The sequence below is a fragment of the Lathamus discolor genome, chromosome 24 (assembly GCF_037157495.1).
Source record: "Lathamus discolor isolate bLatDis1 chromosome 24, bLatDis1.hap1, whole genome shotgun sequence".
NCBI lineage: Eukaryota > Metazoa > Chordata > Aves > Psittaciformes > Psittacidae > Lathamus > Lathamus discolor.
This window is the reverse complement of record NC_088907.1, coordinates 485303-497663: the sequence shown is the minus strand read 5'-3', so window position 1 is coordinate 497663 and position 12361 is coordinate 485303. Positions and strand designations below refer to the sequence as shown.

Sequence of the window (12361 nt, the reverse complement as noted above, 5' to 3'; positions counted from 1 at the left end):
CATGGCGCCGGGGGGGGCCGCAGGGAGCGGGGCCGCTCGGCCCTGGCGCGGCGCCGGCGGCCGCGGCTGTTTCCGGGCTGGGAGGAGAAACCGTTCCTGGGCGCTGAGTCACGGAGCGGCGCGTCCCGAGGGGAGGCGGCGGGGGGAGCCCTGCCCCGCGCGGGGCCTGGTGGGCGCCATCACTTGTGGGTGCTGGGTGCACCCCATCCCACAGCATCCGAACCTCCTGGGGGCCTGGGGCTGTTGGATGCACCCCAGCCTGCGCCGTCCATCCCCCTCCAGCTCCATTCATCTCTTGCGGGGTGCTGGGAGCTGTGTGCACCCCAACCTGCACTGTCCATGCCCTACAGGGTGCTGGGTGCTGTGCGTACCCCATCCCGCACCATCCATCCCTTGAGGGGTGCCCTGGGCTATGGGATCCCTCCAATCCCATCCTTCCGGGGTGCCGGAGGCCCGGGGCTCTTCACACTTTGTGGACAGGGAGCGGGCTGGGTCCAAGCGGGGTGAAGGCAGGGAGCGGGCAGGGTGAGGGCTGGGTCGAAGCAGGGAGCGGGCAGGGAGCGGGCCGGGAGGGCTGGGTCCAAGCAGGGTGCGGACAAGGGCCAAGTAGGGAGCGGGCAGGGAGCGGGCAGGGTCCGGGCTGGGTGCGGGCGGCGCTGCCCTCCTGCCGCTGCCGCCGCCGCTCCGCCCCGCGGGATCCGGGCGGGGAGGGCGGGAGGCCGGGACCGGAGCCGGGGCCGGGGCGGGCGGCAGCGCTCGGGACCCCGGGGCTGCTCCTCCGCCGCCGCCGCCGCCGCTCCGGGCCCGCCCGGGCAAAGTCCCTGCGCCATGAGCGGCCGCCGCCCGGCGTTCCCCCCGCTCCCAGGTAGGGCCGGGGCCGCGGGGTTGGGGGGGCCGCGGCGCCCCTGGGCCCCCCGCACCCAGCGGCCTTCCCCGCAGGGGAGCTGGTGCTGGAGGAGGCGGCGGGCGCGCGGCAGCGCTGCGGTAACGACGGCTCCGTCCCCGGGACGCTGCTTTGCACCAACCGCCGCGTCGCGTTCGTGCCCGCGCAGGTGCGGCCGGGACCGGGAAAGAGAACTGAGAAGGGAACGGGAACGGGACAGGGAACGGGAAAGGAACAGGGAAAGGGACAGGGAAAGAGACAGGGAACGGGAAAGGGAACGGGAAAGGGACAGGGAAAGGGACAGGGAACGGGAAAGGGAACGGGAAAGGGACAGGGAACGGGAAAGGGAACGGGAAAGGGACAGGGAAAGGAACAGGGAACGGGACCCTGCGTTGCCGCCCGCGCCCCGCCCCGGCCCTGGGGACCCCCAGCCCTCATCGTGCTTCATCCCCATCCCAGCCCCATCCCGGACCCCATCCCACAGCTTCCCTGCCCCATCCTGACCCCATCCCAGCTGCATCTAGAACCCCATCCCAGTGGCACCCCAGCCCCATCCCAGCCCCATCCCGGACCCATCCATTCTCACCGGCAGCAGAACCACTGCGTTCACCCTGGGAACTCCTCGCTGCAGGACGCAGTGGGGGGGGTCAAGGGCTCAGCACCAGCCGGGACGGGGCAGCGGGGTCCGGGTCCGGCCCCTTCACCCTCCCCAGGGGCAGCTTCCAGCTCTCCCCGCTCTCCCGCAGGACCCCGGCTCCCCCCGTCCCTTCCTGCCCAGCGAGCACGAGGTGGCGCTTCCCTGCATCCGCAAGCTGGTGGCAGGTAAGGGCGGCCCCGTGCGATGAGTTGGGCAGGTCTCAGCGCGCACTGACACCGTCTCACCCCCCCAGCCAGCAGCTTCACCAAGCCCAAGGTGCTGACGGGCACCTCCACGCTCAAGTTCATCCCAGAGGAACTCGCCCTTTTCTGCCGGGATTTCCGCCTCCTCCGCTTCTACTTCCATGAGAACGGGCTGGCTCCGCAGGCGTTCCGGGTGAGCAGGGTGGATGCGGTGGTGACGGGGGGAGGTTCCTGGGGTGCTCCACAGCCTCCAGGGCAGAGGCTTTGGGGGGGGTCAACCCCATTCTTGCTCTTTGCAGGTCGCCAACGCCATTGCCCAGGCGCGGGAGGCGGCTGCGTGGTTGGGGGATGCAGGTGAGGGACGTGATGGAGCCAGGCCGGAGGATGAGGATGAGGAGGATGAGGACGGCTCCTCTGCCACGCTGCTCTTCGAGAGCCTGCGAGACTGGGAGAAGGAGCTGAAGCGCCTGGGAGCCGCGGGCTGGAGGGTGAGCGCCGTCAATGAGCGCTTCGACATGGCCCCAAGGTGCGTGCTGGGGACACGCATACGCTGTGGCCCCAAACCAAGGCGGGACAGGAGTACCCACGCTCCCTCCGCCACTCATAACGGGACGGGGGGGACACCCGCAGCCTCCCCCGGTACCTGTGGGTGCCCAGCGGGCTCCTGGATCACGACCTCAAGCGGCTTTTCGCGCACTTCGAGGAGCGCCGGGTGCCCGTGAGTGCGGCGGGGGGGCGCTGGGGGGATGTTGGGAAGGGGTTCGGGGGGTGACAATGGGGGGGGTCCCCGTGTTTGCCCCACAGCGCCTCTGCTGGCACCACCCGGGCGGCAGCGCCCTGCTCAGAGCCGCCGCCTTCCACGCGGGGTCGGAGCCGGGCAGCGAGGACGCGAGGTGAGTCCCGACGGGGGGGGGGGGGGGTCCTGGGGATGCTGCCCCCAACCCGTCCCCACCGGCGGGTCCCTGTGCCCCACCGCAGGTGCCTGGAGGCGCTGCTGCTGGGGGGCCGCGGGCCCTGCGTGCTGGTGCGCACCGCGGAGCTGCCCGGCCCGGCCGACATCCAGCTCGCACACCTCAAGCTGCGGGCGCTCTGCCTGCCCGGTGAGCGGGGGTGGGGGGGCACGGCGGGGACCCCCCAGCGCCGACCATGGAGGTCCTGACCCCCCCATCCCGTCCAGGCGCCGCGGCGGAGGAGAAGTGGCTCTCGGCGCTGGAGGGGACGCGGTGGCTGGACCATGTCCGGTGAGCGAGTGATGGCTACGGGGGGGCTTCAGCTCTTGGGGTGCGCACTCAAAACACCCACGATGGAAGGAGTGTGTCCGCCCCCAAAACTGGTGTCTGTGGGGTGATCGCAGTGCTCATAGAGACCCATTTTGGGGTGCCCTGACCCCCCTTTTCCATCCCTAAGGAGCTGCCTGAGGAAAGCCGTGGAGGTGGCATCGCTGCTGGCGGGGAGATGCTGCTCCGTGCTCCTGCAAGGTAGCGCCATGGGGAGCCCCGGCATGGGGGGACACTGGTGGGGACCCCCCCTCATCACCGCACCCCTCCCCAGAGCCGTCGGACCGGGACCTGAACTGCCTGCTGGCCTCGCTGGTGCAGCTCCTGGGGGACCCCCATTCCCGCACCCTTCCCGGCTTCCAGAGCCTGCTCCAGCGGGAATGGGTGGCAGCCGGACACCCCTTTCCCCACCGGCTGGGGCTCCTCCGTTGTGACAGCCCCTGGGAGGAGGTGAGACCCCCGCCCCGCATCCCACCACCCATCCCTGTCACGGGGGGGGTGGGGGGTGTGACCAATGTGGGTCCCCCCATTGCCAGGCTCCCGTTTTCCTGCTGTTCCTGGACTGCACGTGGCAGCTGGTGCGGCAATTCCCGGCGGCGTTCGGCTTCACCGAGGCCTATCTGCTGGCCCTGCACGACAGCAGCTTCACCCCCTACTTCAGCACCTTCCTCTTCAGCTGCCAGCGGCAGCGGGACCACGGCAGCCCGGTGAGGGGCGGGGCACCACAGCATGGCCCCAGGAACGGGCTGCAGGGATGGGCTTGGAGGTGGATCCTTCCCATCCCACTTGGATGGGTGCAGGGATGCGCTTGGGTTCAGAGGCAGATCCTTCCCATTGCTCTTGGATGGGTTCAGGGATGGGTTTGGGTTCAGAGATGGATCCTTCCCATCCTGCTTGGCCGGGTTTAGGGATGGGTTTGGGGATGGATCCTCCCCATGTTGCTTGGGCGGGTTCAGGGGTGGGTTTGTGTTCAGGGATGGATCCCTCTTGGCTGCATCCCTCTGTGCCTCAGTTTCCCCACTTGGGGATTGCTCCCACCTCAAGATCCCTTTTCCCCCCTGCTCCCGCAGCACCGGCCCCGCAGCCAGAGCTACCGCGCGGTGAGTGGGGGGCAGGAGCCCAGTGCCGCAGCGCTGCCGGAGGTCTGGGAATGGGGCCTGCGCTACAGCCGGCAGCAGCGGGAGCGCTTCCGGAACCCGGCAGGAGCTGCCTTGGGAACCCCCGGCACTGCAGAGCCCCAGCCCAGCGTGAGTCAGGGCTCGGCTCTGGGGGGGCTGTTCCATGGGGAGGGCACCCATGTGCTGCATGAGACACCCCCATCCCGCTCCCCTGGTGGATCCAGGGCACTCTGCATGGAATCACGGAATCCTAGAATGGGTTGGGTTCAAGGGACCGTAAAGCTCATCCAGCTCCAACCTCTGCCATCCAACCCCATGTCCATGCATCCCAAAACCGTGTCCACCCATCCAACCCCACATCCACCCATCCAACCCCATGTCCATCCACCAGGACCCAATGTCCATCCATCCAACCCCATGTCCATCCATCCTGCCACTGGAGCAGGTTGCTCCAAGCCCTGTCCACCCTTGCCTTGAACCCCTTTCTGGTGCCATGTGTCCCCCCCAAAGTTGCCCCATCCCAGGTTTCGTCCCCATTCCCCCTTCCCTCTGTTTCACCCCCCCCGATCCCTGTTCCCGCTCTGTTCCCAGCCTGCCAGCCCCTGGCCGGGCGCGGGGCCGGGGCCCGTGTTCGTGCTGACCAAGGGCGCGCTGTCAGCCCAGCCCCTGCCCTGGAGGAGCGGCCGCCCCCCCCCGCACCATTCCCACTGGGAACCGAGCCTGGGGGAGCCGGGGGGGGGGCGGCCTCCCCCGGGGCTGCTGCTGCCCTGCACCGCGGGCCCCTCCGTGCGGCTCTGGACACGCTGCTACCTGCGGGGGCTGCCCGAGGCTCAGGTACCACGCACGGGGGGACCGGGGCATGGCCCAGCCACACGTCCACCCCCCAACCCTTGTCCACCGATCCAACCCTTATCCCTCCATCCAACCCTTATCCATCCATCCAACCCTGTATCCATCCAACCCTTATCCATCCATCCAACCCTGTATCCACCCATCCAACCCTTATCCATCCATCCAACCCTGTATCCATCCAACCCTGTATCCACCCATCCAACCCTTATCCATCCATCCAACCCTGTATCCATCCAACCCTTATCCATCCATCCAACCCTGTATCCACCCATCCAACCCTTATCCATCCATCCAACCCTGTATCCATCCAACCCTGTATCCACCCATCCAACCCTTATCCATCCATCCAACCCTGTATCCATCCAACCCTTATCCATCCATCCAACCCTTATCAATCCATCCAACCCTTATCCATCCATCCAACCCTGTATCCACCCATCCAACCCTTATCCCTCCATCCAACCCTGTATCCATCCAACCCTTATCCATCCATCCCTTATCCCTCCATCCAACCCTTATCCATCCATCCAACCCTGTATCCATCCATCCAACCCTGTATCCACCTATCCAACCCTTATCCATTCATCCAAGCCCGTATCCCTTCATCCAACCCCATATCCACCCATCCATCCAACCCCACATCTATTCACCCAACTCTGTATCCATCCATCCTGACCCCATGTCTATCCATCCGCCCATCCCCCCCACCTCACACCCATCCCCCCCACCTCATACCCGTCCCCCCCACGTCTCTGCCCCCCCCATGTCCCTCCCTGTCTCCCGCAGCGCGGCCGCTTCGCTCCGTCTCCGGCCGGGCTGGCGGAGGAGCTGCAGCTGCTGCAGGACCGGCTCAGGGCCCTCACTGCCTGAGGACACGGACCCGGGACGGGACCCGGGGAATGGGCCCCCGCCATGGGGAGGAGCCCGGGACGGGATCCGCTGCACACGGGGGATCCTTGCCCCCCATTAAATTCCTGCCACCTCCGCGGAGCTTTGGCTGCTCGGGACTGGACGTGCCCGTCCGGAGGGGGGTGCAGGAGGGGACCCCGGCACTGGGGCTCCCCAGCGTGGGGATTCCCCTGGTATTGGGCTCCTCTGGCACTGGGATTCCCTGGGGATTGGCACGCCCCAGCCCCGGGATCCCCCAGCCCCGGGATCCCCCCAGCACCGGGATCCCCCCAGCACCGGGATCCGTCAGCACCAGGATCCCCTCAGCACCGGGATCCCCGGCACCGAGACCCCCGTCCCTGCGGGCGCCATCGCCGCTGCTCACGACAGGCGCTATCGCGACAGAGCCGCGCGCCCACACCCAACATGGCCGCCGCGCCTTCCCCGCGCGCTTCCGTGACGTCACCCCCCGTCCGCGGGAGGAGCAGGCGGAGGGGAGGGAGGGGCGGGCGCCCGCGGTGACGTCACGGCGTGCGGCGCCGTTGCGTGACGGCGGCGGTGCCGCGAGGGCGGGAGCGGGGGAAAGATGGCGGCGGGGCCGATCTCGGAGCGCAACCAGGGTGAGCGCGGGGGGCGGGGGGCGAGGGGCCGAGATGGGGCCGGGGGCGGCAGTGAGGGGCCGGGGGGAGCTGTGGGGGCCGGGGGGTGAGGGGCCGGGGATCGGTGAGGGCCGGGGGTGGTGTCTGTGGGGAGCCTCTGCGGGAGCCTTGGCCTGGCCGGGCACAAGGCGGGCGGTGGGACACGTGCGGTAACGGGAGCTGGGATGGAGCGGTGCGGGTTTCCGTGGGGAGAAGGGGAGGCGCAGCGGGGACCGAGGGGTGGGGGGGTCTCTGCCGTTGCCTTGGGCGCTGCCGGGCTCACTCGGGTTTGCTTCCCCCCCCGTGCAGACGCCACGGTGTACGTGGGGGGGCTGGACGAGAAGGTGAGCGAGCCGCTGCTCTGGGAGCTCTTCCTGCAGGCGGGCCCCGTGGTCAACACCCACATGCCCAAGGACCGGGTCACGGGGCAGCACCAAGGTGAGATCCCCCCGGAACACTGCGGGTGGGGAGGGGGGTTCGGGGGAGGGAGGCGAAGGGTCCCGGGAGGGGGGGATTGTCTCCCTTTAAGGGGGGTTTGGGGCTCCTCATCCCTCACTCAAGCGGCTTTGGAAGCTTTCCTCAAGCTCTGCCTTGGGGCTCATTGCAGGCTATGGCTTCGTGGAGTTCCTCAGCGAGGAGGACGCGGATTATGCCATTAAGATCATGAACATGATCAAGCTGTACGGGAAGCCCATCCGAGTGAACAAAGCCTCGGCCCACAACAAAAACCTGGATGTAGGGGCCAACATCTTCATTGGCAACCTGGACCCTGAGATCGACGAGAAGCTGCTCTACGACACCTTCAGCGCCTTTGGGGTCATCCTGCAGACACCCAAGATCATGCGAGACCCTGACACGGGCAACTCCAAGGGTTACGCCTTCATCAACTTCGCCAGCTTTGATGCCTCGGATGCTGCCATCGAGGCCATGAATGGACAATACCTCTGCAACAGGCCCATCACCGTGTCCTACGCCTTCAAGAAGGATTCCAAGGGCGAGCGGCACGGCTCGGCCGCCGAGCGCCTGCTGGCAGCACAGAACCCGCTCTCGCAGGCAGATCGGCCCCATCAGCTCTTTGCTGATGCTCCTCCTCCTCCCTCCGTCCCCACCCCTGTTGTCACCACGCTTGGACCCGGCGTCACCCCTCCAGGTGGGTAAATGGTGGGTAGAATGGGTTGGGTTGGAAAGGACCTTAAGCTCATGCAACTCCAACCCCTGCCACGGGCAGGGACCCCTTCCACTCCAGCAGCTTGCTCCAAGCCCCTGTGTCCAACCTGGCTTTGAACACTGCCAGGGATGGGGCAGCCACAGCTTCTCAATTCAACCCATTCCAGTGTCCCAGCACCCTCACTTTTTCCATATCTCTAACCTAAATCCCCCCTGTTTCAGTTTGAACCCATCACCCCTTTTCCTGTCACTCCAGTCCCTGATGAAGGTCCCTGTCCAGCATCCTTGCAGTCCCCTTCAGACACTGGAAGCTGCTCTGAGGTCTCCACAGCTTCTCCAGGCTGAGCAGCCCCAGCTCTGTTGTTGTTGCCTCATGTGGAGCTGCTGGTGAATTATTAGCACCACTTTTTGGGTTGCTTTTTCCACTTTACCACATTCCCACTGTTTCTCTTCCCAGGTCTCCCACCCCCAGGATCATTCCCACCTCCGGTGCCTCCCCCTGGAGCGATGCCTCCCGGGATGCCTCCTGCCATGCCACCCCCTCCTATGCCACCCGGCGCTGGTGCCCCCGGGCCCCCCTCCGGGGCTGCACCCACCGCGGGGCACCCACCTCACCCACACCCCTTCCCTCCGGGTGGATTGCACCATCCAGGTAAGCCTGAGCACCTTTACATGGATAAACTTCCCATTGTCCAACCTAAACCTGCCCTGGTGCAGCTTGAGGCCGGTTCCTCTTGTCCCATCCCTTGTTCCTTGGGAGAAGAGCCCAGCCCCTCCTGGCTCCATCCTCCTGTCAGGCCGTTGTAGGGAGCTATAAGGTCCCCCTGATTCTTCTCTTCTCCATCTAAACCTCCACCACCTCCCCAGTTTTTGGGAGTGGGATAAATCCTCCTCCCAATCCCCCTCCCCTCCTTTTGCTTCCCTGAGTTTCCCCTTGTGTAAAATGGGATAATTTTTAGGGCTCCCAGCTCCACATCCTCCCCCAGGATGATGCTCTCTGCAGCCTGGTGAGGGAACAGGGAGAGGCTGTGTAGAAGCGAGTGCTTCACCTCACCGGTGCTGCACCTGCCTTTTGGAATCCTCTGCTGGGTGTTCTAAACTGTGTTAAAAAATAGCCTGGAGCAGGGGCCCAGCAGGATTTGGGAAGCTCTTTGGTTATTTAGGAAGTTGTGCCTTGCCGGGAAGCATCCATTTGGGTCAAGACAGGAGTTTCCTTGTGCTGTGAAGGTGCAGGATGCAGGAGGGCAGGGTCTGGTGCAGGTGTTGAAGGTCATGGATGCTGTTCTGGTCCTTCAAAACCCCAGCAATCCCAAATCTTTGGCCCGCAAACCCCAAACCCTTTGTTAACATCGTGGACAAAGCTCCCAATCTTCCTTATTTTCCTCTGGTGTGAATTAATTCCAGTAAGTGGGAACCTTCTTCTCGCAGTCTGCAGCTCTGCCAGGCTAATTCCAGACACAAGCACAGAATGTTTCTTGGATCTCCTGCCATTTTTAGCCCTGTATTCCCGGAGAATGAGCAGTGTGGACGTGGAGGCTCTGGGTTTAGATGCAAATGGAATTTGCCGTTTAATTTGGGGTTTCTTTGCATCAATCCTGCCTGCTCTGAACCCAGCCCTGCGCCAGGCCCTTCCTCCCCCCTGGCTGATTAGGGGGCTTTGTGTGCTGGTGACTCTGGCTTTGTGAGGGACCAGATGGCTGCTGCTCATTCCCGATTACAAAAGGGATTTCCAGGCTTTAGAGGAGCCAATTACACCCAGCAGAGGGAAGCCTGAGGGAGCATTTCCACACCCAGGCCTTGCAGAGCCACGAGGAGCATCTGAGGAGAGGGGAAGAAGAAGTTGTGATTGCTTGGGTTTGAGAGGGAGAAGAGGAATAGGGGAAAAGTAGGTTTGGGGAAGCCAGGTTTCTGTGCTCAGAGCAAAGCAAGCTTCAAGTGCAGGGAGCCTGCCCCAAATCCCTGAGGGAAGCGATTCCTTACTGAGCCCCATCCAGGGCCGCGCCGCACACAGTGTGTCACCACACACAATGACATCCAAGTGGCATTTACTGGGTCTGTTGCCTCCTATGGGAGAGCTTTGCATTTCCTCATCTTTAAGCTCCTTTTTCATGGAGTGATTTGGGTTGGAAGGGACCTTAAAGCTCATCCAGTTCCAACCCCCTGCCACGGGCAGGGACCCCTTCCACTAGAGCAGGATGCTCCAAGCCCCTGTGTCCAACCTGGCCTTGAACACTGCCAGGGATGGGGCAGCCACAGCTTCAACCCATTCCAGTGTCCCACCACCCACATGGTGACGAACTTCCTAAGATCTCCTCCAACTCTTCCCTTTTCCAGTTGGAAGCCATTCCTACTCATCCCATCCCTCTATCCCATGTCCAAAGCCCCATTCCAGCCTTCCTGTAGCTCCTTTAGGCAGTGGGAGCTGCTCTAAGCTTCTGCCTTTGCCGTGGACATCCCTTAACGTGTTGTTCCCACAGGAATCCCTCCCATGCAAGTGCACCATGGACCACCAGGGATGGCCCAGCATCACCCAGGACCCCCGGGCTCCGGAGGCCAGCCCCCCCCACGTCCCCCACCTGGCATGCCGCACCCTGGGCCCCCACCCATGGGTATGCCGCCCCGAGGACCTCATTTTGGGTCGCCTATGGGTAAGTGGGTGCCTGCAGGAGGTGGTGCGTGTGCTTTGCTATGGGTGGGATCAGCGCTTGGTTCCCATTGTTCCAAGCTCAATGTGGGTGGATGGGAAGGAGGTGATGCTGGAGGTGTCCTGGAGCAAGACCTGCTAAGCCAGGTTGTCCCAGAGCATTCCCTGTGCCCGTTGTGATGTGGGGATCTGCACTATGGTGATGTCCCCCCATCTCACATTGGGATAGAAGCAGGGAGGGTTCCTGAGGCCTGTGGGATCCTCGGGGAGACTCCTCCAGGATCTGTTGGTAGAGGGGGAATGTTGGCCCGAACCATGGGCACCCCTGGCTGGGGTTTGGGGGGGGGGGGATTGGCTGTTCCATGTCTCCCCACGGTGCTTAACTCCTCTGCTCTGTCCCCACAGGTCACCCAGGCCCCATGCCCCACCACGGCATGCGTGGGCCTCCTCCGCTGATGCCTCCCCACGGCTACAACGGGCCCCCTCGCCCACCACCCTATGGCTACCAGAGGGTCCCCCTGCCCCCCCGGCCTGCACAGAGGCCCCCCGGGGTGCCCCCCCGGGGACCCTTGAGGGGTCCCCTGCCCTGAGCGTGGCTGTGATGAGGCCCCCTTCCTGCCGGGAACCCTCCTCAATGTGTCCTCAAGCTTTCATTCCTCCCTGTGCTAACACATCCTCATCCTGGAGGAGCAGGGGGGGCTCTCCAAGTCCCACCTCCCGCTTCTGCCTTTCCCTCTCCACATCTTGTTCCCCATGGGTTTTTATAGTGTTCATTTTCCCTCCTTTCCCACTTCTCCCAACCCTGAAGCTATTTCATGGTGCTTTGAGGAGGATTTGGGCTTTTTCTATGTAAAGCAGCGAGCTCCCCTTTACAAATAAAGCGTTCCCTGAAGCAGGGGCTCTGAGAGCAGGGGGAGGCTCTGTCTGTCTGGCACTGAGGAGCTGCTGACTCAGGAGCAGCCACATGTGGTAAGTGATGGCCAGAGAAATCCAGTGCCTGGTGCTGGGAAATGGGGAGGGAAGTGGGAGAGCTCTGTTGCTCCTGCTCCCATTGCCTTTGGCACGTGAGGAGCCACTGCAGGATCTCGAGATGAACTAGGAAGGGCTCTGCTCTGACCTCAGCTGCTCTGTTGTTGAATCCCAGAGTGGTTTTGGTTGGAATTTACCTTAAAGCTCATCCAGTTCCATGGGCAGGAACACCTTCCAGTGGAGCAGGTTGCTCCAAGCCTTGAACACTGCCAGGGATGGGGCAGCTTCTCTGTTCAACCCATTCTGGTGTCCCACCACCTTCACAAGGAAGAGCTTCTCTCTAAGAGCTCATCTTTGTCAGCTTAAGGCCATTCCAAGCATAAATCCTTGTTTTTCCCTATTGAGGAGGGGAATTCCCATGGTCCTGACAGGCTGGGAGGAAGTGACGACATCTGTAACCCTCTCAGTTGTTTCCAGTCAGGAAATCGGGAAGAGTCCCGCTTGGCCTAGGATGTATGTGTGTGGGTATGGGGGCTGTGTGCAGCTTGTGATTGCCACGATGCTGAGCTCTCCAATGCTCCTGGTTTTATCCCCGTGGCAAATCCAACACGATTGGAAGCCCTCAGGACAGGAAAGAGCCATTCCCTGTCCCTGCCACCATGCATTTTGCTCCAGTGATGCCCATTAAAGCCTCAGGGCTGAGCCTGAGCTCGGCTGCTTGGACACAGCGGGGAGGGGGACACTGGTGACAATGTGGCACATGAGTCACAGCCTGACAGGCCTGGGGGGCCGCGGGGAAGCTGCGCTCACCAGTGCAGCCCAGGCCAATGAGGCTGCGTGCTGGGGCGTGTGATGAGCCCCGGATGCAGCAGCAGGGATGCAGCAGCAGGGACGCAGCATCAGCCTTTCCTGTATCTCTCTTTGTGGGGGTATTCCCAACAGCAGTTCAGTTATTCCTCAGCTTCCAGTCCCTGTGCTGGTGCCGCTGGTGTGGGCTGATCCCCGGCCCCATCTGCCTGGTTTGAGAGCTGTATTCCTGCTGTCCCAGCCTGGGTTTGGCCTCCAGGACACTGCCCCTCATCCTC

At 63.8% G+C, this 12361-nt stretch overlaps 3 protein-coding genes across 8 annotated transcripts in view; 2 read left to right on the top strand and 1 right to left on the bottom strand.

The window, feature by feature from the left end:
* RBM8A (RNA binding motif protein 8A) overlaps positions 1-12361 on the bottom strand; it is a 130297-nt gene that overhangs the window by 65967 nt on the left and 51969 nt on the right. The window lies entirely within an intron of this gene.
* Positions 732-5960, top strand: MTMR11 (myotubularin related protein 11). Of its 5 annotated transcripts, XM_065660218.1 has the most exons (15): positions 732-865; positions 940-1052; positions 1630-1705; positions 1774-1916; positions 2023-2249; positions 2354-2441; positions 2528-2616; positions 2702-2823; positions 2901-2964; positions 3131-3201; positions 3275-3450; positions 3537-3707; positions 4071-4247; positions 4710-4952; positions 5757-5960. In XM_065660218.1, the coding sequence occupies exons 1-15, from the start codon at positions 829-831 to the stop codon at positions 5838-5840; spliced, it is 1881 nt and encodes a 626-aa protein (XP_065516290.1). In that variant the 5' UTR covers positions 732-828; the 3' UTR covers positions 5841-5960. The 5 variants fall into 5 exon arrangements, with proteins under 5 accessions (XP_065516290.1, XP_065516289.1, XP_065516287.1 ...); XM_065660217.1 differs by having other exon boundaries at positions 940-1705; positions 1778-1916; XM_065660215.1 differs by lacking the exon at positions 5757-5960 and having other exon boundaries at positions 4710-5748.
* Positions 6371-11212, top strand: SF3B4 (splicing factor 3b subunit 4). The gene is made up of 6 exons (XM_065660223.1): positions 6371-6478; positions 6806-6934; positions 7104-7646; positions 8121-8315; positions 10141-10311; positions 10713-11212. Exons 1-6 carry the CDS (start codon positions 6445-6447, stop codon positions 10895-10897), a joined length of 1257 nt encoding a protein of 418 aa, XP_065516295.1. The 5' UTR covers positions 6371-6444; the 3' UTR covers positions 10898-11212.

Coding starts and splice junctions, on each gene's coding strand:
- MTMR11 (XM_065660213.1), top strand. CDS start 829: ATGAGCGGCCGCCGCCCGGCGTTCCCCCCGCTCCCAG. Junction 3,202..3,274: donor CTGCTCCGTGCTCCTGCAAG/GTAGCGCCATGG, acceptor ACCCCTCCCCAG/AGCCGTCGGACCGGGACCTG. Junction 3,708..4,070: donor AGCGGGACCACGGCAGCCCG/GTGAGGGGCGGG, acceptor CTGCTCCCGCAG/CACCGGCCCCGCAGCCAGAG.
- SF3B4 (XM_065660223.1), top strand. CDS start 6,445: ATGGCGGCGGGGCCGATCTCGGAGCGCAACCAGG. Junction 6,479..6,805: donor GATCTCGGAGCGCAACCAGG/GTGAGCGCGGGG, acceptor CCCCCCGTGCAG/ACGCCACGGTGTACGTGGGG. Junction 10,312..10,712: donor TCATTTTGGGTCGCCTATGG/GTAAGTGGGTGC, acceptor CTGTCCCCACAG/GTCACCCAGGCCCCATGCCC.